The 27,528-nt window shown below is 36.5% G+C and overlaps 3 protein-coding genes across 4 annotated transcripts; 1 reads left to right on the forward strand and 2 right to left on the reverse strand.

Moving 5' to 3' along the window:
* Positions 1-1,147: 1,147 nt before the first annotated feature.
* On the reverse strand, positions 1,148-5,405 carry LOC128864567 (lamin Dm0). Its single transcript, XM_054104293.1, has 4 exons — positions 5,273-5,405; positions 4,038-4,491; positions 3,224-3,927; positions 1,148-3,162 (listed from the first exon to the last, which is right to left on the reverse strand). Exons 2-4 carry the CDS (start codon positions 4,471-4,473, stop codon positions 2,449-2,451), a joined length of 1,854 nt encoding a protein of 617 aa, XP_053960268.1. The 5' UTR covers positions 4,474-4,491; positions 5,273-5,405; the 3' UTR covers positions 1,148-2,448.
* Positions 5,406-5,526: 121 nt separating this feature from the next.
* Positions 5,527-7,421, forward strand: LOC128864569 (metallophosphoesterase 1 homolog). Its single transcript, XM_054104296.1, has 6 exons — positions 5,527-5,916; positions 5,975-6,159; positions 6,209-6,375; positions 6,430-6,636; positions 6,737-6,873; positions 6,950-7,421. Exons 1-6 carry the CDS (start codon positions 5,677-5,679, stop codon positions 7,136-7,138), a joined length of 1,125 nt encoding a protein of 374 aa, XP_053960271.1. The 5' UTR covers positions 5,527-5,676; the 3' UTR covers positions 7,139-7,421.
* Positions 7,422-8,739: 1,318 nt separating this feature from the next.
* On the reverse strand, positions 8,740-27,310 carry LOC128864568 (sodium-coupled monocarboxylate transporter 2). Of its 2 annotated transcripts, none has more exons than XM_054104294.1 (11): positions 26,509-27,310; positions 20,397-20,509; positions 20,198-20,338; positions 19,974-20,133; positions 18,210-18,275; positions 18,082-18,133; positions 17,886-17,953; positions 13,334-13,488; positions 12,894-13,152; positions 12,126-12,817; positions 8,740-11,061 (listed from the first exon to the last, which is right to left on the reverse strand). In XM_054104294.1, the coding sequence occupies exons 1-11, from the start codon at positions 26,518-26,520 to the stop codon at positions 10,935-10,937; spliced, it is 1,845 nt and encodes a 614-aa protein (XP_053960269.1). In that variant the 5' UTR covers positions 26,521-27,310; the 3' UTR covers positions 8,740-10,934. The 2 variants fall into 2 exon arrangements, with proteins under 2 accessions (XP_053960269.1, XP_053960270.1); XM_054104295.1 differs by lacking the exon at positions 26,509-27,310 and adding an exon at positions 26,318-26,417.
* Between the last annotated feature and the right edge of the window lie 218 nt (positions 27,311-27,528).

A 27,528-nucleotide genomic window follows, 5' to 3' on the forward strand; every position in this document is an offset into this window, starting at 1 on the left:
TAGAATTACTCTTCCTACTTTCCGTTTTCCTGTAATTATAAGAGTGGTTATTGACAGGTTTATTACCTTTGCGCTTGTTGGCTTCAGCATGTATTATAGCTGTCAATGTCCGTTGCTCTGGATGCAAAATTTTTGCCATTTCAATAGTAGATTCGCACAATTTCTATAGGTTATGCACTCCCATAATTCTCCGTGACATAACCTCAATGTCCACAAATGAACAAAACTTTGCGGCCGATACAAAAATCATTTCCACGACAATCTGTTCTACGTTACCAGATTGTATTGTCACTCCAGCAGTATTTCCCGTGCATGTATGGGGAATATTTATTCTGCTACAACAACAACAACTGACACAAAACATTTGTCCAGCACGTGAAGGCACTCGGCACGACCCTTTCACATACCCCGTCAAGCTCACTCACCTAACCATCCTTTCACAAACAAGCGGTAATAAGCTGGAACACCACACCAAGCATTTCAGGCACAGACTTTCAGCGTCTGGAACGCTTTATTCAGCGATTCATATGGAGTTCTAGCTTTAATGTGACACTTGTACAATTATTGTACTATACTAAACCCAAATATTCGTAACTCAGAACCACAACTTTTATATTTTCTCTTTAAAATATTTATTCAGAACTTTTTGCGAACACAAAGAAAAACAGAAATTTATTCGTTAAAAAATTTGTATAAATTTATCATTAAAAATACAAGTCGAACTCATTTACATAAGTAGTGAATGGCCATAAAGGCAAATAAATTTATTTAAATTGAATACAATTAAATTATGTTCGATTAATTCTAAAACATAGACGTAATATTTAGTATAAAAGTTGTCTGTGAAACAACAAAATATTTAACTGTTTGAAAATAGCCAAAATCGTGTAAAACTTTCGAAATGAAAGTGCAAACCGTTTTCTTCACTTTTTATGGGCGTTCGATCACGTCTTTTATTTGTACATCTTCGGAAATCGGTAGTTTGGTTGATATAGAAGTGAACGACATTTATGTATATATATATATTAGTGAGCAAGAGTTTCAAATGTAGTCTTTTATGTACGTAACTCTAAATTTTATTTTAACTTTAATTTAAAAAAATTGGTTTGCCTAATAAAAGAAAATACAGAGTAGTTACATTTTGACATTTGTTCGACACAGTCCGTCGCTGCGCGAACGGTGAATGCTTATTCATGTTTGATATGCCGGTCCGATTAAAAGTACTCAATTTTTCCGCCGTCGATATGCGTCAAAGTATTACTTTTCGAATCAATGTCAATGGGGGGTGATATTTATAGCAAAGTTTAAAAGGAGCTGAGGCGGTTGACCTTTACGTTGATCACTCTCATGAGAGCTGCTCACTCTTTGGATCTTCGACTGCAGAAAAGAATTTTAACAATAAGATAAGGACTAAAATGTTAAAAAAAATGTATTGCTCCAACTTAACCTTTTCAGCTACATATATCAGGCTCCATTAAATTGTAATATTTAAATAACCAAATTATTACATTAATTCCATTTCAACCTTAAAATGCCTTTTTAAATATTTCCAAATTAAGTCTTATTATTATTATTATTATGTTGTTTCTGTCTCTTTCCAACTTTGTTTTTTTATTTGCCACAAGAAATATACGAATTTTTCGAGTCTTTTTGTGTCTATTTTTATTTGTACCTCAAAGTTCTAAACTTCCAGAAACTGAAACCATAAATTTGTACATGTTTAAGCAAGAAAAAAACTAAATGTATACTGTTAATTATGGCAGGAAAGCGCAAACGCTTTCCTTGTACTCTTTGATAATCGTATGATTCATTCCAAACATTTGCGACCGTTAAACCCCATTTTTGTTCTCGATTGCTAAAAATTTGTTTCTTTACTCAGCAAGTTTTTTTTTTCTTTACGCTTTTGATTGTATTGTAGGCGTTTTACTCTTATTTTGTTAGTTAGAACTTTTAGATGAATACTACAATGTTTAAATGTAATTTAAATATAAAAATGAGTTTTAATTAGCTCAATTGAACTAAAACCCATTTTGTTGTTAACAGTCGCATAAAATATAATATTAAAATAGGTATGATAGGAATTATATCAGAAACTAAACTATATGTATGTAAGTTCTAAACAAATGGCAAGTAGAGAAAAAATTTTAAGCGATAACGAACAAAATCTGCGATGTCATTTGTAAGGTAATACGGTATGTATGCAGCCCGAATGTATTTAGGTATATGTATGTAAGTAAGTATTAGTAGTTGGTATGTTGGGTGATAGTGAGGTTGTTGCCGTTATCGTGGTGATTGTTTGACGTTTCTTGGTCTACACTCTTTTGAAGCATTGCTTAAAACCATAGTTTGCTTTCAATTTACGATATTACAATTAAAGATTATGAAAACTATAGTAATCCTTTGTAGTGATTTAACATTTAGTGTTGAATTTCTCCTCAACCTACACGTTTACATCAGACGACATTTCTCATCGCCTTGCTGTGGATCGCCTTGTTGGTGGTAAAGTTCTTCATTCCCAGCACCATCCACCGTGGATACGCCTAACCGACCGCCATAGGAGCGATGACGCGACGAATGAGTTACAATTGTACGTTTAACACGTTCCGAGCCAGCTACTTCTTCGCCGTCTCCATTGAAAAGCGATGTCTTCATATTGTCACCAACAAACCACTTTTGTGTCTTCATCACTATGTTAGATGGTGGCTCGTGTGTAGCACCAGCATCGGAAGACCAGACAGTCACCACCGCGCCTGCATCAATTTTAACAGAGCGATGGAATTTAAAGGATGTTTCATTGCCGCCAGCAGTGCGTATCAATTGCCAACCGCCGATTTGTACCTCCTTGTTTCCTTTGTTGTGCAATTTTACGAATTTGCCCTCCGAACTAACTTCGGAAATTTCAATGTCGCCCTTGGCGCTGCCAGTGACAAAGTATTCCGATTGACTCAGATCCTCCGACTCATCGACAACGGTGCGTTTTCGTTTTAGCGGCACTGAAGAAGCGCCACGTGATGGTGTTTTACGTATTGGTGTGGCGCGTGTGCCGCGTAAACTTTGACTAAAAGACCCTGAAGCAGTGGACGTATGTGGTGTGATATTTAGACGTGACTCCTCACCGCACAGCAATTTGTCATAGGCCGCGATTTCCAAGTCCAACGAAACCTAAGATAATAAAAAAGTCTGCTAAATGTCGAAATATGAAAAAACAAAACCCTATGCTTACCTTGATATCCATTAAGTCTTGGTATTCCTGCAACTGTTGTGCCATTTCGTCGCGTAAGCGCTGCAATTCCGCGTCCAAATTCGCAATATCCGCGCTATGACGTGCACGTTCACGATCCAAAAACTGCTCCAGCTCACGTATGCGTGCGGTCAATGCGTTGTTTGTCGACTCTAGTTCGCCAATGCGTGCATTGAGCCCATCAATGCGTGTACGTGTAGTTCGCAGTTCTTCGATTGCATTCGCGGCAGCATTCGAATTACGATTAGCTGCCGACTGCAAGTTCTTAATCTTTTGTTCGTACAACAATTCGATCTCATCACGATTGGCACGCATTTGACCTTCATATTGGTCACGCAATTCTTGCAAAGATTGTTGTAATTTGGCTTCGTATTGTTCGGTCAAACGTCCATCGATTTCACTTATTTCCACTTGACGGCGCGAGCGCGTTTCATTCATTTCCTGTATGTGAATCTGATCTTTAAATGTCAATTCTTCGCGTAAGCTTTGTATGTTATTCTCCAAGTCAACGCGTGCCAATGTTTCATCCTCCAGTAGTTTGCGCGCTTCGTCCAATTGTTTGCGCAACCGCTCTAGCTCTTTAAGTGCTTCATTTAATTCATCCACAGCCTTTTTACGATCAGCATTGGCGGCATTATATTTATTGCTCAAATCAGCAGCGCGTGACTCGTACATACGAGCATTACCTAAATAATTAAGTGTGAAAATTCAAAAAATTCATATTTAGCGGTCCATGCATTCATTTTGAAAAGCGGCTTTAAGCAAGTAGTTGGGTAAATGTGCGATTTTCACTTACCTTCGGCGAATGAGCAATCTTTAGTTTTCTTATCCAATTTTGCTTTCAACTCCTCATTTTCCTCCCACAGACGCTTGGTATCAATCTCTAATTTGGCCTTTTCGCGTGCAGTTTCATCCAGCAAACGTCTCGCATCGCTCAACTCATTTTCGTACATGGACTTGATGTTAGTAGCCTCACGAGTTACAGTATCACGCGTAGTTTGAACCTCGATGGACAAACGCGCATTTTCAGTTTCCAAATTGCGTACACGATCGATGTAGCAGGCCAAACGATCGTTTAGATTTTGCAACTCAGCCTTTTCTTGAAGACGCGAATGTCGCGTTGGACTCAATGGGCTAGCAGAGCGATTACTTCCGCTAATTACTGGCGTTGAGGTGCCACCAGGCTGCGGCTGGGGTGTGGCAGTTCCGGCGCGTTTTGATTTTGTAGCCATTGTTTACTATTTCGCGAACTGCAATTAAAATTTGAATATATCACAAAACATACGTGAATATTTAATCTAAGGCATTAATATAAATTTTCGTTTTATACTTTTTTTTAACAAAATTTAAGTTACTATAGGCGCATATAGTAGAGTTGCTTATACAAATATTTCTGACGGTGGAAGGGGTAAAAAGAGGTATCTATTAAAATGCTGCCCATCCATAAAATTGCGCCTCACTCCGAATACATAAAATTACTTCAAAAGTACATATGTATATTTTAAAATTTCAATTCATTTATTTTTCTGAATTCTATGCATATTTTTTTAAATATTTCTGAGTATAAAAAGTATAAAAATTTCACAATATTGCGTCAAGTCTGGTAGCTTTTAGCGGACGTGATCCCTGATACCATCAAAAAATACGCGCACTGCTGCCTATTCTCATCACGGCGACTGTACTAAATCCCCCTTTCTCCGCCTCCGCGTTCAACCCATTTATTAACTATTCTGCTCTGCTTGGCCTATTCTTGGTCTAAATCCGGAACTCACGGTCCGCCACTCATTGAAAACTAGATCAACTGACTTTTGTAAATACTTCATTGCATTTATTTCCCAAACCCCGGTTTTGCGCCATAAACTACTTCAACTTTCTTCTCTGTCAAACCGCCATTATATTGCACCATTTTCTCCACGCCACCTCGTTCTAAAGCCAATACATCAATTTAATTCACTTAATTGTATTGTGCAAATACGCACACAAGATTACTTGTAAGCGTGGTATTTTCATACACATTTTTAAAATACGCACCAAATATTCAACACAATTTAATTAGGTGTTTTTATAAAAAATTTACGGACTTTCACCAGCAGAAGTATTTTATTCGTTAGGAATATTCGCTCGTAGTTGGAGGTTAGCTATTCTGCTGAACTGTCAGTTACAATAAAAGTGGCGTTTCGTTAAGTCAGTGCTGCCAAATTACGCCAACTCCGTTTAGTTTGAGTCAGTTTCATCCGCCCTCTTTCTATTTTCTTTTAATTCTACCTTTTACTGCTATTCGTAAATACAATTTTTTTTTTCATTTGTGTTTGACTGCCGCTTTTTACGTCAATTTTTAACGAAAAGTTCAACGGCTGCATTTTTTTCTTGTTTTTCCAATGTTTACAAAAAATTGCATCTGATCATTTTAACCACATGTAAACAAAACGCTAGAAATGCATTGTCTAACAACAATTACATGTATTGTCTGTTTGGCATTCGTTTATTGCGAGTTTTTGGCGGATTTTTTTCAGCTTTCGCATTGTATGTGGGCAACATTGTCGCCGGAAAATGTTAAAAATAAAAATGAGGAATTGAAGGCCATGATAATCGCGGATACGCATTTGGTGGGTCCAATACGTGGTCATTGGTTAGATAGACTATACAGAGAATGGCACATGCATCGGAGCTTCCAGGTAAACTATGGACACGTATAAACATTCGTAATAAAAATTTAAAATAATTTTATTAAAGGCCACGATGCGGCTGCTTAACCCCGATGTCGTTTTTATTTTGGGTGACCTTTTCGATGAAGGTGACTTTGTTAACAATCGTCAATTTGATCAATATGTGCAACGTTTCCATCGCATATTTAGCACACCAAGCGGTGTGCCCATTATTAGTGCTGTGGGCAATCATGACGTCGGATTCCATTATAAGTAATTTACCTAAAATTAAATTTCCTCAATATCTGTGTGTTCCTTGCAGAATGGATAATCGTTTCATAAATCGCTTTTCGAATTATTTTAACAATACCGGTGTCGAAATGTACACCATCAAAGGAAATCATTTTGTATTGATCAACTCGATGGCAATGTTAAATGATGGTTGCGGCTTTTGTAATGCTGCTCTTCGCGATTTAAATAGAATATCAGGTAAATTTGTAACGTTTGTAAAAGAAAATAATAGTAATAACCACTTTATTGCAGCACAATTAAAATGCCTGCAAAACAGTAAAAAGTGTAACGATTCCTATACATTAAAAAAGCATAAAACCTATAGTCGTCCTATATTAATGCAACATTTTCCCACCTATCGAAAATCGGATGCCGTTTGTAGGGAACATGACTCACCAGTTATCGAGTTGTTTCGTGAAAATTGGGAGGTACTCTCAAAAAAATCGACCGATTTTATAGGTAAATAATGTAGAATAGTATGCATTTTATGGTCAGGTCATGGTATGGGCAATTTTTAATCAAAGATAATTATTACAATTATTTAAAAATTTGCAAATAGGCGCACTGCTGATGCCGCGTGTTTCCTTCGCTGGTCACAGCCATCATTACTGCCTGAGTATCAATCGTTTTGGTATTGAAGAATATACGGTAGCTTCCTTCAGTTGGCGGAATAAAATTGAACCAAGCTTTCTACTGGTATGAAAATAAAGTGTAATATTAAAAGTTTACTAATATTTTATTTAAACTTGCATACATATTCCCCACTTCATAGGCTTCATTTAGCTCAACGACGTATTCGGTATCAAAATGTGATATGTTGCCTCAACAGCATGTCTTCGATATTTATATAACGTCTGTTATATTAATGTTAGTAACAATTACATGGCATTTTTATCGAAAGTTCCTCAAAAAACCAAGCGTATCCAAACACATTCCCACCAACTCGCTAAAGCTTGATTAAAATCGATGCAGCATTTTCAAAGTCATGCAACACACATACGTCAGATTTAATTTGTTGGTTTTAAGTTGTTTATTTGTTTTTAATGTACATATGTATGCATATTACCTTACTTTCATCTAATTTCACTTTTGTTATTGTATTAATATATGTTTTATTGGATTTCAGTAACATAATTTATTTTAGAAAATCTATATGTGAAATCTTTTTGAATAGCACCTAAGAGACCTGGTTAGACCATGAAATTCAGGCGATAGAAATCTGTAAATAAAATATAATACACGCATACATTTTGTACGTCACATTTAAGTACACAAACGGTACCTGTGCTTCACGGGGAAATGAGTTAAACGACCTATGTGGGCATGAAAGTTGGACCAATTATAAATGATGTTATTATGCCCATAAACAAAGTTGTAAGTAGATCAAATACATTTATCCGCAAGAAAGATATGCGTTACAGTGCAAACATGTTTTCGGTAGTGGTATAAGGCGTTACGTTGATTTGACAATCACTGGCAGAAAGCTCCAGGAGCTCATCAAGCCTTGTCAGTAGGGTGTAGTCATCGGTTGTCGTCGCCTATCTCATCTAACGGCAGGCTCAGAAAGCATGCTGTTTCGACGGGTTAGATCCAAAGGGAGAGGGATGTTAGGGACCAATGAATAGGTGGCTAGTATCGGGTAGGGTGTCTTCATATGCCGGACATATTTAAGTATATCGGTATCGATTCTGGATAAATAGGAGTTTAGGTTAGGTAAGCCAGGTTGCTTGTCGAAGACAAGATAGTTGTGATACCTGCATTTGATTTCCGTCCACTAACTAAGTTGCTTAAACCACTTAGATCTTTTTAAGAAGGTAACCATTCCCTCGAGTGAGACATTTTGCGAATTTCCTAAGCTTCAAAAAAATAATCGCCAATATAGGTATTTGGAACGGCTTCTTCGTTATTCTCACATAATGTGGCCGCAGTAGCCGAACGGGTTGATGCGTAATTACCATTCGGGAGTGCGTAGGTTTCAATCTTCGTACATGAAGCAGTAAAATAATACAAAATTTTTCTTTCTAATAGCGATCGCCCCTCTGAAGGCAATGACAAACCTCCGAGTGTACCTCTGCCATGAAAAAGCTCCTCATGTTATTGTTATTGTTGTAGCAGCATAAACATTCTCCATACTTACATACGGGGAATGCTGCTGGAGTGACAGTCCTTGGCCGGATATAAATCCGGGTCGTTCGGTAACGTAGAACCGACTGACGTGGAAACGTAAAAAAAAGCTCCTCATAAAAACATTTGCCGTTCGGAATCAGCCTCTCTATAGACTGGTTGGTCCACTAGTTGTAGTTGTGTTCGATTCTGGAAGATGCTTTTTCACATTTCAGTTGCATACCAAAATTGAAGATAGGTGGTGTTAGAATTCTGTTTACTTGTGTCCTCCATGGTATGATGCATAAAATATAAATAGTCTATGGTAGAATGGCCAGATCTTACGTTACATTGACAACAACAACAACCTAAGTTCGTGTGCATGTCAACTGCGTATAGCCTTATGGATTGCGCTACACAGGAAAGCTCTATATATCAAAATTGAATTAAACAAAGTAATTGAAATTTTATAATAAATTCTATTTTATTGTCTAGTTTTTCTTTAAATCCTTTATGCAGATACCAAGCATTATCACAGACATTCGTAATTGGCCGATAATTGTACATATTCAGTTAGTAATTAGCTACAAAAATAGTACAGTTCACATGATGGTTTTATTTTTACTATAGAAGGGAGTCACAAATCGTATGTAATATTGAGCAATCATTTTATGCATATACCAGATATAAGGCTTTTCGTTAAGAGCTCTCGATTTTGCCAGAATTGCCCTGGCTACGCTGTATGTGGCGCATTCTAGTGGGTCACTTTTGGATAGCATCTCCAATTTCATAAAGAATGTGAATTTCGTTGGTCTTCAGAGAATCAATAGTCTGTGCTTTATGTGCATTGACCAGAAATTTCACGTAAACCCCACAAAAATAGACGAGCGGTATTAGGCACACGAACGCAACTACATCGGACGAAAAACCAAAGCAAAGTGTTTTTTTTCGGAAAGGAAAACCAGCTGATAAAACTCTCGTGAATTTTGATCGGTCCAAATATGCCAATTTTGCTTATTTGCGAAGCCACTTAACCAGTGGTTGAATCGTGCAGCGCTCCATGGTTAATAAATGTCAATACTCAAAAAGTAGACCCGCAAAATTCCCTCAAGTTGGTACAATGGTCATTGTTAAAATTTAAGCGCACCTATTGAAAAATCCTGTACCAGCCTTATTTATGTATATATATCAATGTGACTTGAACAGGTAGTAGCAGTAGATAAGTAGATTTCATTTTTATCTATGCATTAATTTCGACTCCAAATACAATAGACCAGATCAGTCCCATGCGGCAGGAAAAACTTTGCAGTTAACGCTCCTAGTTTGAAAGCTTACTTTAAGAGAAGTTTAGGGTCATACAAATTTTTATCCTTGGCGAGCCTTAAAAACAGTCAAACTGGAGTTCTCTGCATAACTCTTTTATTTATAACTCGATTCCAAAGTGTGATAGATACAGAGTTCACAAGATATTTTGCTGTTTTTAGGACGAACGTTTTTATGGCACTAAAATTCTCTGAAAGTAAGCTTTCAAGTTAGTGGGTAATTGCAAACTTTTTTACAGGACCCAGTCTAGTGCACATCCATTTGCTTGCCATAAGCCTTTGGTGACAGTAGAAAAAAGTCGAAGAAGCGTCGACGCCATAGCACATCGAAACGGCAATGCGAACACTCCTCACTAGCAAAAACACCAAATTAAGGAGTAATCTGCCAAAGGAACCTGATTTGGAACGTTCCCACGACTGACGGTTCTACGTTATCGGAACGACTCGCATTTATAACCAGCCAACGACTGCCACTTCAGTAGCATTTCCCCTACATTTATGGGGAAAATTTATGCTACTAAAATAACAACAAGGCAACAACCTGATTTGGGGCTCAATTACTTCATTTTATTCTCACACAGCAAAATTGCTTGTTGCAACGTTTTCAGACGCCCGAAAAAACTATTGAAGCGTTCAAAATTTAGGAAAATTCGAAAATTGTTTGAGCCCATGAAAAAATGTAATGTTAATTAATAATTCTTTGCTTATAAACATTTTTAAAAACAAAAAAAAAAAATTCGATAACAAAATTGTCAGGCGCAAAACATATACATAAAGCAGCCTTCGTATCCAATGACCACATTTACAAACTAAAATAATAGGTGTGTTACATAATAGCTATCAACCAACTAATGGACATTTCATGAATTGTGCACGTGTTTTTTGGCTATTGGAAATGTTATCTACATACACACATACACACATGTATATGCTTGTCTTTTTACTATGTTACATTTTACAGTTAATAGAGTTTTTGTACATAAGAGTTCCAGCTGCAAATTACATGCATACATACAAATGTTACATTTACTACAATATAAATGTAGATTTACATATAACAAAATTCGATGCTGGAATTTTTACTAAACTTTTTCAATTACAAAGTACAGACCTACTTACAAAATACAAATACATTTACATACTAACTGGTAAATACGTATGTATAGTTTGTTAACTACAAATGCAACTGTTATTTAGTTGGACTTAAAGTACACATTTTTATGATTTAGATTTCGTTTTCATCCAATCTGCTTGTGCTCTGCTTGGCCTTTCTCAAGTAAAATTCTATTAAGTAATAAAATAAGGGATTCGAATTCTCGACAAATTTGTAATCTAATATCTGCCCGCGTTACTTGAAGCCTCTCCGTTAGCCAAAAGATGTGTTAAGGTCTGCGCGGTGTGGTCCCGCGTTATATCAGCATTTGCGTTGGGTGGGGGGAAGCATTCTTTCGGTAAAAATCTGTGCAAAGAAATAATAGTTTTTATAAACAACTTTTATCGCATTGAATAACACATTTTATGAATAGTATGTGTGAAATATGATATGCGTATATAGGGTGTTTTTTAGGACTTCAATTCAGTGTTTCATTTTTTATAATATTTTCCATTAAACCACTCCGGCAAAAGGTATATTTATTTATTGAGAGATTTTGGTGGACTTATGGACGATGAAATTAGCGCACGAAATAATTCAAATTGTGAAATCCATAGTTAATGTACAGCCTTGGCCAAAAGAATAAGAGCCCACTAAAATATAAGTAATTTTAAATGTGGCTACCAAAGGGCCCACTGTTTCTTGCAAATGTATGGATAATGTTTTTAACCTTAGATTACAAAAATAAATTGTATTATGGGTGCCGCATTCGATAACAATGGAATAAAAACACATTTGATTTTCGAAACGATAAAAGGGATTTTGAGCGATTTCATTACTATGGATGAGAATTGGGTCTATCGGCATGATCCTAAATAAAAAAAAGCAGCTAAAAACTGGTGTGAACCGGGTTCTTCGGCTCCGAAACGAGTTCGTGTTCAGAAATCGACCAAGAAGGTGTTAGCTTCAGTATTTTGGGATCTGAAAAGAATTTTGTTTGTGGATTACTTCCAAACTGGCAACACAATAAGTTCTGAATATTATGTAACGTTTTAGACCCGCTAAAGGAACAAATTCGTGACCCAGTTTGCAAAAGAAAAGAAATATTTTTTTATCAGGACAATGCACCGGTCACACGAGCATTTTGACACTGCCTGAAATCCATGAATTAAGGTTCGAATTGTTGGACCATCCACTGTATTAACCAGATTTTGTCCGTAGCGACTTCCATTTATTTCCAGACCTCAAAAATTCATGCGTAGAAATCGTTTTTTATCAAATGATGAGGTGGAAGCGTATTTTGCAGCCCTTCCAGATTCTCACTTCAGGGATAGAATTCAAAAATTTGAATTTCGTTGGAACAAGTGTATTGACGTTCAGAATGACTATACTGAATAATAAAGTGTATTTCAAACCACAATGGCACTTACCTATGAATAACGGGAGATATTAGTTCAGCATCCAATTTTTTCACCACAGTAGGTCCGGTTAGAAAAGAAACTATAGTGCCGACCAGCAGCGTTGACAAAACACCAATCACAGTAATCCAATGAAAGGATAAACGATACAGAGGAAATACCTCCGATTCATCACCATAATCCTTCTCAGGTATAGTGGAATTATTTAAACATTCCGATACGGAAACCTCCAACTTGTGTAACCCCACACGGCCGGCAGCTATGACTGCCTGCGATCCAAACGATACCCAACCAGACATAAGTGCTCCTGCCACAGCGCCTGCTAAAGCTCCCTTCGTATTACTCCATGGCACCAACATACCGAGAGTGAAGATACCAAAAGTTGTTCCGCCCGCAATGGCAGTCACCGAAGTCGCAACACTCAGAATACCACTCAACTTTTCAAGTACACAAACCAACGCCATAGCAACTATGCCCAGGATGACTATCACACTTTTAACGAGCACTGTTGTTGCCCTTTCGCTCAGTTTCACTTTAAAACTTCCACGCACAATGTCTTGTAGAAACACCAAAGCCGTTGAATTGAGTACGACCGAGAGTGAACTTAGAGCTGCACCGAAAACGCCAGCAATGAACAAGCCGGGTATGCCTTGTAGGTGGCCAACAGTTTGCATTACATATATCGGTAGTAACTGATCGTCGTTCTGTGGTGAAGAAAAATTTAAACTACCTCGATATTAGTATGTACGTACCAATTAAATTCGGTTGATTGAAATTTACCGATATAAGTCCAGCTGTTAATGGATCACAGTTTCGGTAAAAATTGAAAACCAGCAAACCGGCAAAGCAGCAGACTGATAGAAATAGCACAACACCCAAGGTAAAAATGGTAATCGAAGTTTGACCTCTCTTCAATGTCGGCAGCGACATGTAACGTTGCACCATCGTCTGGTTCACGCTATTAAAGGCGGTCCAATAGAAGAATCCACCAATCAAAACACCCCAAAATGTTTGTCTTTCATATAACGATGGATTTATGCTAAAATAAGAGAAAAAGAAAATATGATATTGTAATTCCAAAAATTACAATCAAAACAAAGAACAGGGAACTTTTGTCTAACTCATTGATACCGTCTGTCAAGCGGTTTCGAGCAAAACTACATACATATATCATCTTAAAGTGAAACCTGCGATACCCTTAGTTACTATCTTCAACTTACTTAAAGAAAATAAGCCGTCCACCTTCGGAGGCATTTTTAAATACTGGTCCAGGTCCACCCGCAGCTATCGTTCCCAGTATGACCACAACCAATAACGCCACGAACATGACTAATGTTTGCCATGCATCCGTGTGGACGACGGCTTTTATGCCACCCTAAAAATATGGAAAATATAAAAAATCAAATTTTGAAGAAAGAGCAATACAGACATACATATATATAGGATGGGCCACGTAAAATTTGCTTTTTGAATCGGCTATAACAAAAAACTAATCAATATTTTTTCAAATTTTTTTTTTATTTTAAAGATTGAACATTGTCATTTATGAATGAAAAATAATATCGCTCAAATGACTGCCACGACTGGCTTCACAGTAGGCCATTCGATCGACCCAATTTTTAAGCAAATTTTCGATTGTTTGGGCTCCAATTTCATGAATGGCTACTTCGATTTCGTGTTTTAAAGCATCAATCGTCTCTGGATGGTTCGCATAGCATTTGTCCTTAACGGCTCCCCACCAAAAATAGTCCAACGGGCTTAAATCACTGCTCCGAGGCGGCCAATTGATATCGGAATTTCGGCTGATTATTCGGTTTTCAAAAACGGTAGCCAAAAGTTCGAGTGTAACTTTGGCAGTGTGACAAGTTGAACCGTCCTGTCGAAACCAAATGTCGTCCATGTCATCCTCTTCAATTTTTGGAAGCAAAAACTCGTTGAGCATGTCACGGTAACGCTCGCCATTTACTGTAACCGCGGAAGAAGAAGAAGACTCACCACTTTGGAAATAGGTTTTCAATATTTCCCAATTTTGTTCAAGCGTATAGCGTCCCATTTCGTAAATGTCAAACCTTTAAGTAAATTAAGAACACATTTGACATGTCATTTGTGTTACCATTCTCAAAAAATAGGTGGTTCAAAAAGCAAACGCTATATGGCCCACCCGTTACGTATTTTTAAAGGTATCGATTTGCTTTTTAAATAAACTACAAAAAAATAATATCTAATGTCCAAAATTGATGTCATATATGGCATTTATAAGTAACGTAGGGCGACCGAATTTGAGTTTGAAGAGGTGAATTTTCATGGGTTGATGACCACGACAAAAATCAGTCCTAAGAAATCAAACCACTTGGCCAAAGCGGTCAATTCACAGCCTCATTTATTCAATTCGAAAAAGTATAGACCAATATACAGATCGATGTGTAAGCATTTTTATGGAAATCTGTGTGGGAGTATGGTACTGAATAGACATGCCAAAAACAGGTATTTATATAATTGCACATTTTATTTGACAGTTGTCCTAAGAGTAGTTCCTATACCTCTAAAAAACACCTATTCTGGTATAAATAAGCCTGTAGAAGCTTGTAATAGTCTAAAATAATTTGGTTCTACTTAAATATTAAACCAGTTATAGTTTTTTAACTTTGTTATTCTTAACTTAATTGTGATTTTTATTATTTATTTCAAGTGCAGTCAGCAGAAATAGAAATAATAAAAAAATGTTAACAATAAGAGGATAGTATATTAGGTACTTATAAAATGGAGATGTTGAAATGGATTACTTGAAATTAAATAGAATACAGTTTTTATGATTGAATAAAAGTGATCGGAATGCCAAAAAAAGAATATTACAATCAAAACATTCAATGAATCCCAAAATTTTAGAAAATGTATATTTTTTACAGGTATGTGATAAATAATTGCTGCAACCTAGAACTAAAAATATTTACTATCAACTAGGTAGGTAGGTATGATTGGCAGTCGGTCTCTAAACCAACTCAGTATTAACTAACAAATTTAAAACTTAGTGCCACGCTTGACAAATTTTTTTTAATAAAATACCGAAACATATAAAGTCCGTTTTTGAACTACACCACACATTCTATGTACATTAGGATATACCGTGACTGAGAAAAGTTTTGGCACAGTGAGTTTTTTTACAAATTTCCCAATGATTTTTCATTGCGAATTTTTTTGCGTTAATTTTTTGTTATCGTTAATGGTTATACTCCAACATAACCAACATATTCGAAAGTTTTAAATTTGTTCAAAATTGAACCAAATTTCTCTTTTCTATTGGATGTACCGTTAACAATGCGCAAAATATTAATATTTGGATCTTTTCTTCAATAGATTTTTGCAATAGATTGTATTTTCATGTGAGACAAATTTAATTTAGGTGGGTCAGATTGATATAGAGATTATTGAATTAAAATTAGAAATAGAGCTAAACATTTCCGCAAGGCATCAAAAGCAAGGCATATGGGAAGGAGTATCCGTAGTTGGAGTGTAACTTTAATCTTAAAAAGCTAAATTTAAAAAATTATAAAAGTGATAAAAAGAACCAAAGAAATAAATAAAATAAAATAACTGGAAATAATAAAATAAAATAATTGGATGCCATTATTTTTAACATTGAATAAATCTCAAAATGATTAAACTTAAACATTTTTTTTTTAATTTGTTCAGTTTACTTCATCAAGTCGAATAAAAATGTGCTGTACAGACTACCGGCGGCTTCTATTTTTTTATGATTGGGGGCGTCCATAAATTACGTGAGATGTTTAAGGGGGGGAGGGGGTCGAGTCAAATCTCATCTAATCTTACGTTGGAGAGAGGGGGGGTTTCGGCAAATATCACGCAATTTTTTTTTCTGATTGAAACAAAAAAATTGTACATGCTTAAGATTTAATCTCAAGCGTAATCGTAGTATGATTAAGATCATTCACTAATTCGTTCGAAAGAAAATAATTTCATTCATACTTCGACGTTATACATTACTACTGTCAAACCACCATATTTGTTTTATACCAAATAGCTCAATTTAATCTGAATTTGCGGTACAGTGTAGCCCGTCGGTTGTTTTCGCGCCACTATGAGCCGAACGCCCTATCACTCAGGTTGACGTTTGACAATTCCGGACTTTAAAGAACATGGCATAAAATCATCTTACGACATCTCACCAGGGGGGGAGGGAGGGTCAGAAAATTGAAAAAAACACCTCACGTAATTTATGGACGCCCCCATTTCTATCTTCTTATTTTTTAAATTACTTTTAATCATTTTTGTTTTAAATCGAGGGTTTTATATTATATTTCTTTTAGTAAATTTCGTTTTCATTTGTTAATTAAATTTCGTTTGATTTTCAGCGGAATTTTCTTGTTATTATTATATATATATAATTGGCGCGTACACCATTTTTTGGGTGTTTGGCCGAGCTCCTCCTCCTATTTGTGGTGTGCATGTTGATGTTGTTCCAGAAAATGGAGGGGCCTACAGTTTTAAGCAGATATTGTTTGTGCGGAGCTTTTTCATGGCAGAAATACACACAGAGGTTTGCCATTGCCTGCCGAGGGGCGACCGCTATTAGAAAAATGTTTTTCTTAATTTTTTTTTTTTTTGTGTTTCACCGAGATTCGAACCTACGTTCTCTCTGTGAATTCCGAATGGTAGTCACGCACCAACACATTCAGCTACGGCGGCCGCTTGTTATTATTATTATTTTTTAATTCATTGCAGTTTCTTTAGGTATATTGGCTTATACGTATATGTAGTTGTTTATTTTTAAGTTATTGTACCCGATAGGTCTACCCGATTCTCTAATCGAGAAGCCATTTTGTAACTGGCTGAATAAATTCTGCTGGCTAAAATGTCTTAAGCACAAAATGACCCTCATTTCCTCTTGCATCGAACTGTCACATATCTCTCTCAATTTCTAAGATATGTATGTATAGTTTTTTGGCGGTAACGAACACCTACTTACAAAAATTAGGAATAACTTTTGTGTTATCGAACTTGTAGGCCTCATCTATTTGCCATTTCCCCGCACGCTATCACGCTATCTTTATGCTCGATTAACTTAACGAAAAATTTGCACGTGAAAGCAACAACAAAGTTATCGAGTAATATTCGCTGCTAAGGAGTGTGGTTATGGCTCATTAGACTGGTACAAACACATGTAATTTAAGGCAGCTCTATTCCCGCGTTGCCAACATATGTTCATTTATAACAGTTGCTTCATCTATTCGTCACTTTCTAAGTCTTGGCGAAAAAAAGAGGTATTGTATCTTCTTTCCCTATTCTTCCTTCAGGTGAAATTTGACAATAGACCTCCAAGTTGTTGTATTTGTAGAATCGATATAAATTACATCTTCTATAAATTCAATATCCAAAATACTTAGATCAGTTGACACAAAAATTGCTCAATTATGAAAAACCCAAGGTATGCCAAGACAACAGATTGTTTTGCGTGTTACAAAATATAAGAGTGTGAAATTTGGCAAATTTATTTCCGAAGTAGGTGAGCGGTGTTGAATAACGTTTTTCGGGCAATTATACCTCAAAGCAAAACGTGCTCAACGTCCTCAAAAATTACTAAATCTAAAAAAGGTGATGCCTCTAATAAATTAATCAAAATCGAGCATTTAATAATCCATTTTCTTAATTTTTGTCACGTGGGTGCAATGATCGCTATGAACAAACTTATCAAATATTATTTCATCTACTACATATCTAAAAGTAGTGTAAGTATATATAAGTACATATACTTACAATTAATGTGTAAATCACGCAAACTACACAAATGACTCCACTTATAACGTATATATTCACGCCTGTGACTGAAAAATAAAAATTTAAAAGGAAATTAACTCGCACTACTTTGTTTGCTGAATAATAAAAATAATAATAAATGGAGTTTTTAAAGCTCATTAAAATAGAAAATTAATATATAAAAATGCTAGCTTACCTTGATTAAATGCTATTGCCGGTACGTACAAAATTATAGGCAAGAAAAATATCTGCGGAAAATACATAAAAATTAATTGATTTTAAATTGCAACTAATTCGAACAAAGTCGTCATCAATTAGACAAACCTCGTCCATCACAAACATAAATGATGCAATGCTTCGTACACTGGAACTGAAACGCATTTCCAAATACTGAAAGCAAGAGCGAATAAAATCAATAAAGAAAATAAACATCCGATTAAATACAGATATGTGCATACATAGTATATAGTTGTGTGTATGAAAAAGAAAAACCTAAAATATTTCGTAAGCAAAAAGTAGAACTAGAATCCTTGTTTGAGTACTCCGGGAGTATTCCCTTCCGAGTACAGTATTACTCTACTTTATATATATTATATATATAATTGGCGCGTACACCCTTTTTGGGTATTTAGCCGAGCTCCTCCTCCTATTTGTGGTGGGCGCCTTGATGTTGCTCCACAAATGGAGGGACCTACAGTTTCAGATATTTCTTATGAGAAGCCTTTTCATGGCAGAAGTATGATACACTCGGATGTTTGCCGTTGTCTGCCGAGAGGCGACCGCTATTAGAAAAAACTTTAATTTTGGTGTTTCACCGAGGTATGAACCTAAGTTCTTTCTGAATCCCTATGGTAGTCATGCCCCAACCCATTCGGCTACGGCGGTCGCTTCTCTCCTTTACTCACTGCTATTATTATTATTGTTAAAAGGGACTTTAGCGCCGCAATCTTAAAAAGCTATTGTGACCCCTTCACGAATTCAGAGCATTTCTCTGAGCCCAACTTTCTCAATACACGGACGTTTCAATAATGACAGTGTTCCCATCGTCACCGCGGGAATACTCTCAGAGGCCAAGCTTTTACGGTAATGAACCTGGTCGATATAAAGTCTTCGGATCGTAAGCACACCCGAAACAATAAGGCATACCTTCAGTTTGTGATCATGACGTGATCGATCTGGTTTCTTCGGGTTTTAGTCGGGTGACGACAGTTCATTGGCAGTGGACTTTTCATGGATAATAAATCCGCAAACTATTTGAGCAGAGATTTCATACAGTCGATGCATCCATAAATATGGTTGTGTGGTTATGGACGATGAAACATACATCAAAGACGAATTTAAGCGGATTCAGGGCGCTGAGTTTTATATTGCAACGAAGTGAGGAGGAGTTCCAGGTGCCTTTAAGCTAAAAATGTTGGGCAAGTGCTCTAAAAAATATTTGGTTTGGCAAGACATCTGCCAGTGTCGTATGAAAAGCAAAACGTTCATTACTACGGGCACTATAAATTAAGAAATTTATATGAAGGAGTATTTGCAAAAACGTTTGCCGCCATTTATAAAACAGCATACAGGCTCAGTTCTGTTCTGGTCCGCTTTAGCATCGTGCCATTATACCCGTCTTGCCATGAACTGATATGAAAACCACGGAGAAAATATTGTTCAAAAGGATCACAACTAACCAAACTTTCTATAATTGCGACCCATTGGAAAACATTGGGCAATTGTTAAAAGAAATTTGCTTAAAGCCAAAAAAGAGATTAAAAATGAGTAGTAGTATAAAATGAATTATCAGAGAGCGGTAGATACCGTAACGAAAACTAATGTCCATCGCCTAATGACAGAACTCAAATCTATATTGAGCCATTTTGTTTATAACAAAGATAATTGATATGAGTTTCTTGTTTAGCATAGTACCTATGAATAATAAAGAAGAAAAAAAAAATATTTTCTTTACTAATACTTTTGGAGTCGTTTGGAAAGATGTATTCTATTGAACGGGGCAAAATGTAATTTAAAATGACATCTTTATAAATTAGCTAACATAAAATAATTTTAATAAAATTAAAAATATATCAAATCTATATGTACCTCATACGATGAACCTACGTTGAGCGTCGAGAAGACAGGTAAATAAACTTTTGATACTACAATTGCCATCAAAATAACCGGCACAATAATTAGCCAATATTGAGTGCCATAACTGTAGATTTCCGATGGTACGCCCAGCATAGTGACACCGGAAATGTAGCTTTTCATATCGGAAAAGATCTCATAAGTATTTGATTGAAACTAAATTAACATACCAAACCAACCTAGCAACAAGACTCATTGCCACCGGGAATACTTTCAGTCGTCTCGAGCCCAACAAGTACTCACTCATTGCTGTGGAACCAAAGTCTGGTTCTTTGTGGTTATTCAACTGCAAACCGCTGATTGGTTTAACTGGCTTCTTTCTGAAACAAGCAAACGCAGTTATATATTTAACTATTTACTTTTTAGTATTTTATATACCTTATGTAGCCAAAATAGATACCCGTTCCTGTGGACAACAAGAGCATCGCCGTGAAAACACAGTAATCGGCAATTGAGAAATGGAATTGTGAATATTTCGCATACTTGAGAGTCTGAAATTAAATGAATTATTATACATTGTAAAAATCCTTTATATTTAATATACCATACAATTTTAAATTACTTTACTACTAAAATTTTTTTCAATCACTTCAATAAAAATAAGAGTATTTATAGTACTAATTGTGGTCCTTCAACCTATTTAAATTTTTCAAAAGAAGTTTTTCCATAATATTAACTGTTTATTTGAAATACCTCAATGAAGTTTTATTTCATAAATCCTTTTCAACTTTGATCCGCGCTTTAGAACACTTCCTTACTTACCGAACAATAAATTAATCGGTGATTTATAAGGCCTCTTCTTTTCGCCAAGCCTTAGCATGTGGCGAATAGATGGAGCAACTGGTACAAATGAACATATATTGGCACCGCTGCCTTAAATTGCATGTGTTTGTAAGATGTGAGTTATACCTGAGTCTAAAGAGCTATAACCATACTCGCTAGCTGCGAATCTTACTCGATAACTTTGTTGTTACTTTCGTATTAGAATTTTTCGTTAAGTTAATCGAGCGTAGAGATAGCGAGTGGGGAAATGGCGAATGGAAGAGGTCTATTGGCAACGCGTTAGGTGTTTGACCGAACTCATCCTCCTATTTGTAGTGTGCGTCTTGATGTTGTTCCACAAATGGAGTGACTTACAGTTTTTAAGCCGACTCCGAAAGGCAAATGGTTTTTATGAGGAGCCTTTTCGTGGCAGAAATACACTCGGAGGTTTGCCGCGGGGCGACCACTATTAATATAGAAAAACTTTTTCTTATTTATTTCACTAAAATTTAACTCGACAAATAATACGTAAGAGTTTTGGTGAATAAGAACTGTACTGTAGAAACAGAATATTCTTTTTGCATTTATCACGAATGTCCGAAAAAAAGATTTTGATTTGATTTTTTTTTTGGCACGATATATGTAGCATCATCTAATGACTATACATTTATATGTATGTATGTGTGGAACAACATCAAAACTCATTCCACAAATAAGGGGAAGAGCTCGGCTAAACACCCAACAATGGAAATCAACAAATTCGGTACATTTTACAATTTTTCTTTGATAGAGGCGAAAATGCAAGTCAGGCCGCTGAAATTGTGAATGGTATTTATGGTACCAATAATGCAACAGCTAATTACGTGCAATTTTGGTTTTGTCGATTCCGTTGAGGAGTCTTTGATTTAAAAAATGTTGATAATGTCGAAAATGTCGATAAAATCACAGAAATAATCGTCATAGTATCACCCAGGGGCTAAAGATTGACCGTAAAGCAGTTTTAAAGCATTTGCGCAAAAATTTTACGCAAAAATAATACATTTCTTTTTCTCCACACTAATATGTTTTAGAGCAAATCTGTAAACTAGATCGATACGACGGAGACTCACTCACCTAGTTGGTGTAACTCTGGATCAATTGGCAATATGGCACAGAAAGCTGAAGGAAGTACTCAAATTCATTAGAAGCCTTCAGTTAAAGGTACGGGTGAAGCACAATAGACAATAGACCACATCAAAGATCGCAGTGCACTATGGTCTAATAAAACTCAACTATACATTGGAATTTTCATTTGATCATTCACCACACGCCAGATATTCATGCTGCCAATATTACAAAGTAATGAACTTTGTAACTACTGCATGGTATACTTTATTGTTATTTGTATCCACAACTGTTTTATGCCTAGAATACATTTATTTACCATACCATACCATGCCCTAGAGCATAGCACGAGCTGTTACTATTTACTCTTTATAAAGCGCTCATTATAATAAACATCATAAAAACAATCTTAAATCTTATCGCGATTTAAAAACCATCCGCAGGCTAATTAAAATCTGTGTGTAAATTAGTAAATTTGCAAATACACTTTTATCGCCGTGCGACGGTATGCATAAACACATACAAATGTAGATATGGAAACATATGCGTCCGAAGTATAAAATTTCTTCTCTAAGAATGTATTGACTCCAATACGTTAATTGACATCGCGTGCCGCGTAACGGACTTTGAACTACCGACATGGCGATGGACGCATCATCAATTTATTTTTCTAATATTCTGAAATTGATAGTGATGTAAATAAAAATTGCAAGATTTCAAAATAATTGTAACCTGTGATAAAGTTCTTGATTGATTTCAACCAAATTTTTTGTACCCAATACATAGGTATGTATATTTACATATAGTATTGTAGTGGAATAGTATACCATTTTCTTATAAGTAAATATCAAACTACAGGCTCCGGCACTCAAAATGTAACCAATTAAAAAGGCCATAAATTTAGTTTGGAAAATTACTTTTTTTTTTCAAATCAAAGTAAAAAATCTGTGAAAATAATACCAAATTAAGAATCAATATATTTTTGCTCGTCCAGGAACGAATCGCAGCTGCCCGAATGTGACTTCCGGAAATTTTGGCACACTCGCGGACGATGGCTTTTGTCAGCTCCTTGAGACCGGTGAATCTTTTAGTTCAGACATTGCTCTCCAAAATGGCCCAAAGAGAATAATCCATCGAATTCGCGTCTGAAGAATTTGAGAGCCATTGTGTGGACGTTATGAAGTTCGGAACGTTGTGTTTTAGGCATTCTTGGTTCACTTGAGCTTTGTGAGACGATGCCGAGACCTGTTGAAACGTCCATGGTCTGCCACCGAAATGTTTGTCTGCCCACGGCTTCAAAGAAACCTCCAAAGTACTTTCCCGATAATATTTCGCATTACCTTGACGCCAGACTCGATGAAAACGTTTGGAGAGCCCCATTTGCGGTTACAGCGGCCCAAACCATTACATGTGGCGGGTGCTGCCTCCTGGTGGCCAATCTTAAATTCTCGTATGAACTGTCGGTCAAATAAACCCTATCGTTTTGGAAGTTGGCGAAGTGCTCAAATTGAAAAATTTTCTCGTCAAAAAACACAATGTTCGGAAATTGTTACTTTCGTCCAAGTGAAACAACTCCTTGGCTCTTTCAAGTCTGGCTTGTTGCTGCTTTAGTGTGAGATCATGGGTATTTTGGCTCTTGTAAGACTTGACTTTGAGATCATTTTTCAGTATGCGGCGGATGCTACGGTCAGATATTTTCAGTTCTTTCTCCATTTGATTGGCACTTCGTCGGGGACTTCGCTCAAGTCGCTTCTTCACTTTTTGAACTATTTCATGTGATGTTGCAGTCTTTTGATGACCACCTCCACGACGTTTCGCGATGCTACCAGTATCATTGTAAGGAGTAATGGTGCGATAAACAAAAACTTTATTTAATTTAAGGTGCTCGAGCTCACGAACAATAGTAGGTTGTGATTTTCCTACCAAATATAATGCAATCGCATTATTACGTTTGAAATCCATTACTGATTTTCTTTTTCGCGTTTACTCTCGCCAAAATGTAAACAATACTCTGGGTTGTCATTTAGTTAACTACCAGACAGCTGATGTCCGTGCATCAGCTGCGCGAGCAGTCTGAAGTTGGTTACACTTCGAGTGCCGGACCCAGTAATTGGAACCAGTGAGAGCTTCGGACCACTCCCACGCTAGCGCTTAACGCTATGCTGAATTTGGTAGCCGTGAGCATCACAGCGACAACAGCCGCTGTATGCGCCGGAATAAAATTGAGGTGTTCTGGCCGGTTCAGGTGTTCAATTATCTCAAAACTACTTTTTTCGGCCTGGTGTTGTTAAAAAAAAAAATTCAACCGAATCGTCTGAAATTTCGGAAAACACCGTCCAAATTGAAATTAAATTTTTTTTATTCATTTTTGTATGCAAAGGAAGTTAAATAAAAAGCCTAAAAATGTAAATATCATTTTTCATTTTTTTTTATTGTAAAAACAAATTCCTGAAAATACCCTAAATTTTCGAGCTCTAGACCACCGGGACCCCTTAAAGTAGCAGTGGATTGGTTGCTTACTTCTGCAACTACTGCAAGGGATGTATCTACTCCGACAGCCATGCCGCTGGGCTCGTTGCTTTGCGTTCGAAAAAAATATTTCATTTTCAAAGCTCTACCTAGCGCAGAGAAGTTCTAGGGGATTCTCACCTATTTCATCCAACGGCAGGCCCAGGAAATAGGATATTTCGACAGGGTAGAACCAGAGGCAAACGATGCGTTAAACGAGTAGGTTTAACATGTGGAGAAGCAATTAGTGTGATGCATAGTAACTTCACATTCCGAGCATAAGTTAGGTATGTCTGAATAAGTAGCAGTTTAACCTGCTACAATATCCAGGACGTGATTGTGCCAGGATAATGCGAGTCACACGAGGCAGCTGAAGCTCTTCGTCTACTATGGGTGATGGTTGGACTCCAATAACGGTATTAGGGAAGCAAGAGTACATAAAAGTAGTGAAGAATTGTCGATGAAGGCCGCTGATAGCTTGTGCATATATACGAGTATACTGCAAGGTTCAAGCGGATCTCTTCAGTCCATCAATGGAGATTCTTGCTGTCGGGCTCAACCTCCACGAAGTGCTTGTTGAGGTAACTCCTACGGTGGTAAGCTAACAAGAACTGCATGCTGAACATGACGTTATGCTCGTTATAAGCCTCAATGTGAAAATCTTGGATAGAAGACCGACATCCCATCGCTGTCCTGAGTGCAATATTTTGGCATGTTTGCTGCTGTATCCCCCGCGTATCACTTATTTCTTCTTTAAGGCGATGACCTTAAATGTCGCCAGCAACGTTTCTTTATCTTTACTCCAAAGCTAACATTTACCGATTTGAAAACTTTATTGCGTTTGCGGACCCTAATAACGATCGCAATTGTATGCATCAAGAAGGAGAGCAAACTATATAAAGCTACACCCAGAAAATTCGGTTATTCTCAAACGGAATAGGTGTGTTGACGGCTTTTACTTTCAGTGGGAGTTTGATCTCCTTCACCCAGTTGGTAGAAAGGGTTGCCATGGATTTTCTGTGGAAAGTAGTGAGTTCTTCGCAGGGAAGAAGCAAGAACATTCGAGTGATAGCCGTTTAATTTTAATCAATGTCATTGCCGGATCCATCGTCAGCGTATGAGGTCAAGGAAACCCCCTCTGGTGGTTTTGTGAGCTTCGGGATATAGAGGTTAAAAAACAGAATGGAAATAACGAGTGACGGCCACACTAACTGGGTCGAAGACCTTAGACCGATCACGCTCGTTTGCTAAAACAACTACTTCCACTGAGACTTCAAGTCACTACCTACCAATCGGTTTGCACCACTGTTAAGGTAACAGAGGTTGTGTAGGTGTCAAATATTTTTACATTCTTAAGTGTTGCCCCTGGGACCGATCGATAAGGTGGCACGGTATGGTTTACTATGAACACTAGGCCACACCACTGGGATCTTTGCGGTGCACATTGTAGCCATCGCTGCTAAGTAACAATGACTTACTGGGTACAATTTTGTCTTTAGATGAAAATTTTTTTCTAAAGCTTGGTGCTTCAAATTGCCATATTTCGATGTGGTTATGTCGATCAACTTCTGTCAGTTAACGCTTCACCCGGTGGTGATGTGGTGGATCCCAAACCAAACTCTGTTCAGATACTGATTAGGAATTATTACAAAAAATATATATTTGAGGCATTGGCATTAAATTTAATAGTTGGTATATCCAAATTTTGGTAAAAGCGAAATTTTTTATTGCTTTCAATTATTTTTTTTAATCATAACACAACAATTTTGCAAATTATTTTATAGCGTTAGTCGTTCCATTTCAAAAACAGGTGTAAAGTTTCTTCAAGCTGTGGATATGGTTGAAACATTTCGAAGGTCATTGTGCTCTTGTATGGAAAATGTTGTTTTTTTTCAATAGAGGGTGTTTATTAATTATTTACTTACATATTCGTACATTTATTTACATACTTTTTTCCTAAAACAGTAATAATGTAACATAAAATTTATTTCAAAAAACACATGCACTTCCAGCAACTTTGAACACAAAAGTGAAATTTTATTGGTTTATTGTATTTTTCCCCCCCTTTTTTTATGGTTTATTATTTTTGTTTTTGTTATTTTCTTTCTTTAATTACCTTGTCTGACATTGTAAGTGATAACGATGAACCACACAGCGGTTTTTTGTTTTTGTATTTACTCCGTATTTATAAAGTGAGCAACCTTTAACACAAGCAGGCAACAGGAGGCACTGCAATATCACTGAACTTTTTGATCGCTTCGTTTCGCCCAAACGTTAAGCAAAGGGAACGTAATGTTCGACTTATTTTAAATAGTTTTATGCAATGCAGTCAATGAATCTGCTTGTGTCAGCGAAGGTTTATAAATAATTCTCAAATAAACCAGTTTTATATAACCATTTAAAACTTTCTTCTGTTTCTATTTAAATGTCCACGAAGTTTAGAAAGCTATTTGTTATTGCATTAGTACAGAAATACCGGTGGTGACGATGTCGCAAATAAATAACTTTTATTTTAAGGCAACAAACGATCTTAGTCGTTTTGTTTACGATGAGCCACTAATCACTAACAACACTTCCGTAAGCCATTAGCGGAACCACAGATTTTATTATTATTATTGTTGTGCATTTTTCCACTTTGTAATTATAGTTTCAAAATTTTCCTATGCGAATTTGTACTACGAAACAAACAGCTCACATTTATGTACTTGGAATAAGCCACAAATAAATACGGTGATTGGTTGGTGAAGGAAATCGTTGTCAGCCGCAAGAATAATGTCAATATGGTGAAGGTTTGGAAAACACTGCAAAAAACTAACAATGCGATCTATGCATTTTCACGTAAAGCACCAATGGCTAAAAACTGACGTTATATCATAGGAGCTCACCGACATCTATCAACCGACCACACAAATCAGCTATTCAATTTGTACTAAGTATATTGTAGGCCATAGGCGGGAAAGATATTGAAAAAGAGAGGGAGAGCAAGAAAGAGCGCGCGTGCGATACCAACAGCAAAGGGAAATGCATAGTAATTTTGAGTTGGCAGGTTTTCAACTTTGGACCACATGTGAGTCAAGTGGGGAGCGTGATATACTTACACATGTCATATACTTAAATACATACTCGTGTATAAAAA

This window comes from Anastrepha ludens, chromosome 5, assembly GCF_028408465.1.
Source record: "Anastrepha ludens isolate Willacy chromosome 5, idAnaLude1.1, whole genome shotgun sequence".
Lineage (NCBI taxonomy): Eukaryota > Metazoa > Arthropoda > Insecta > Diptera > Tephritidae > Anastrepha > Anastrepha ludens.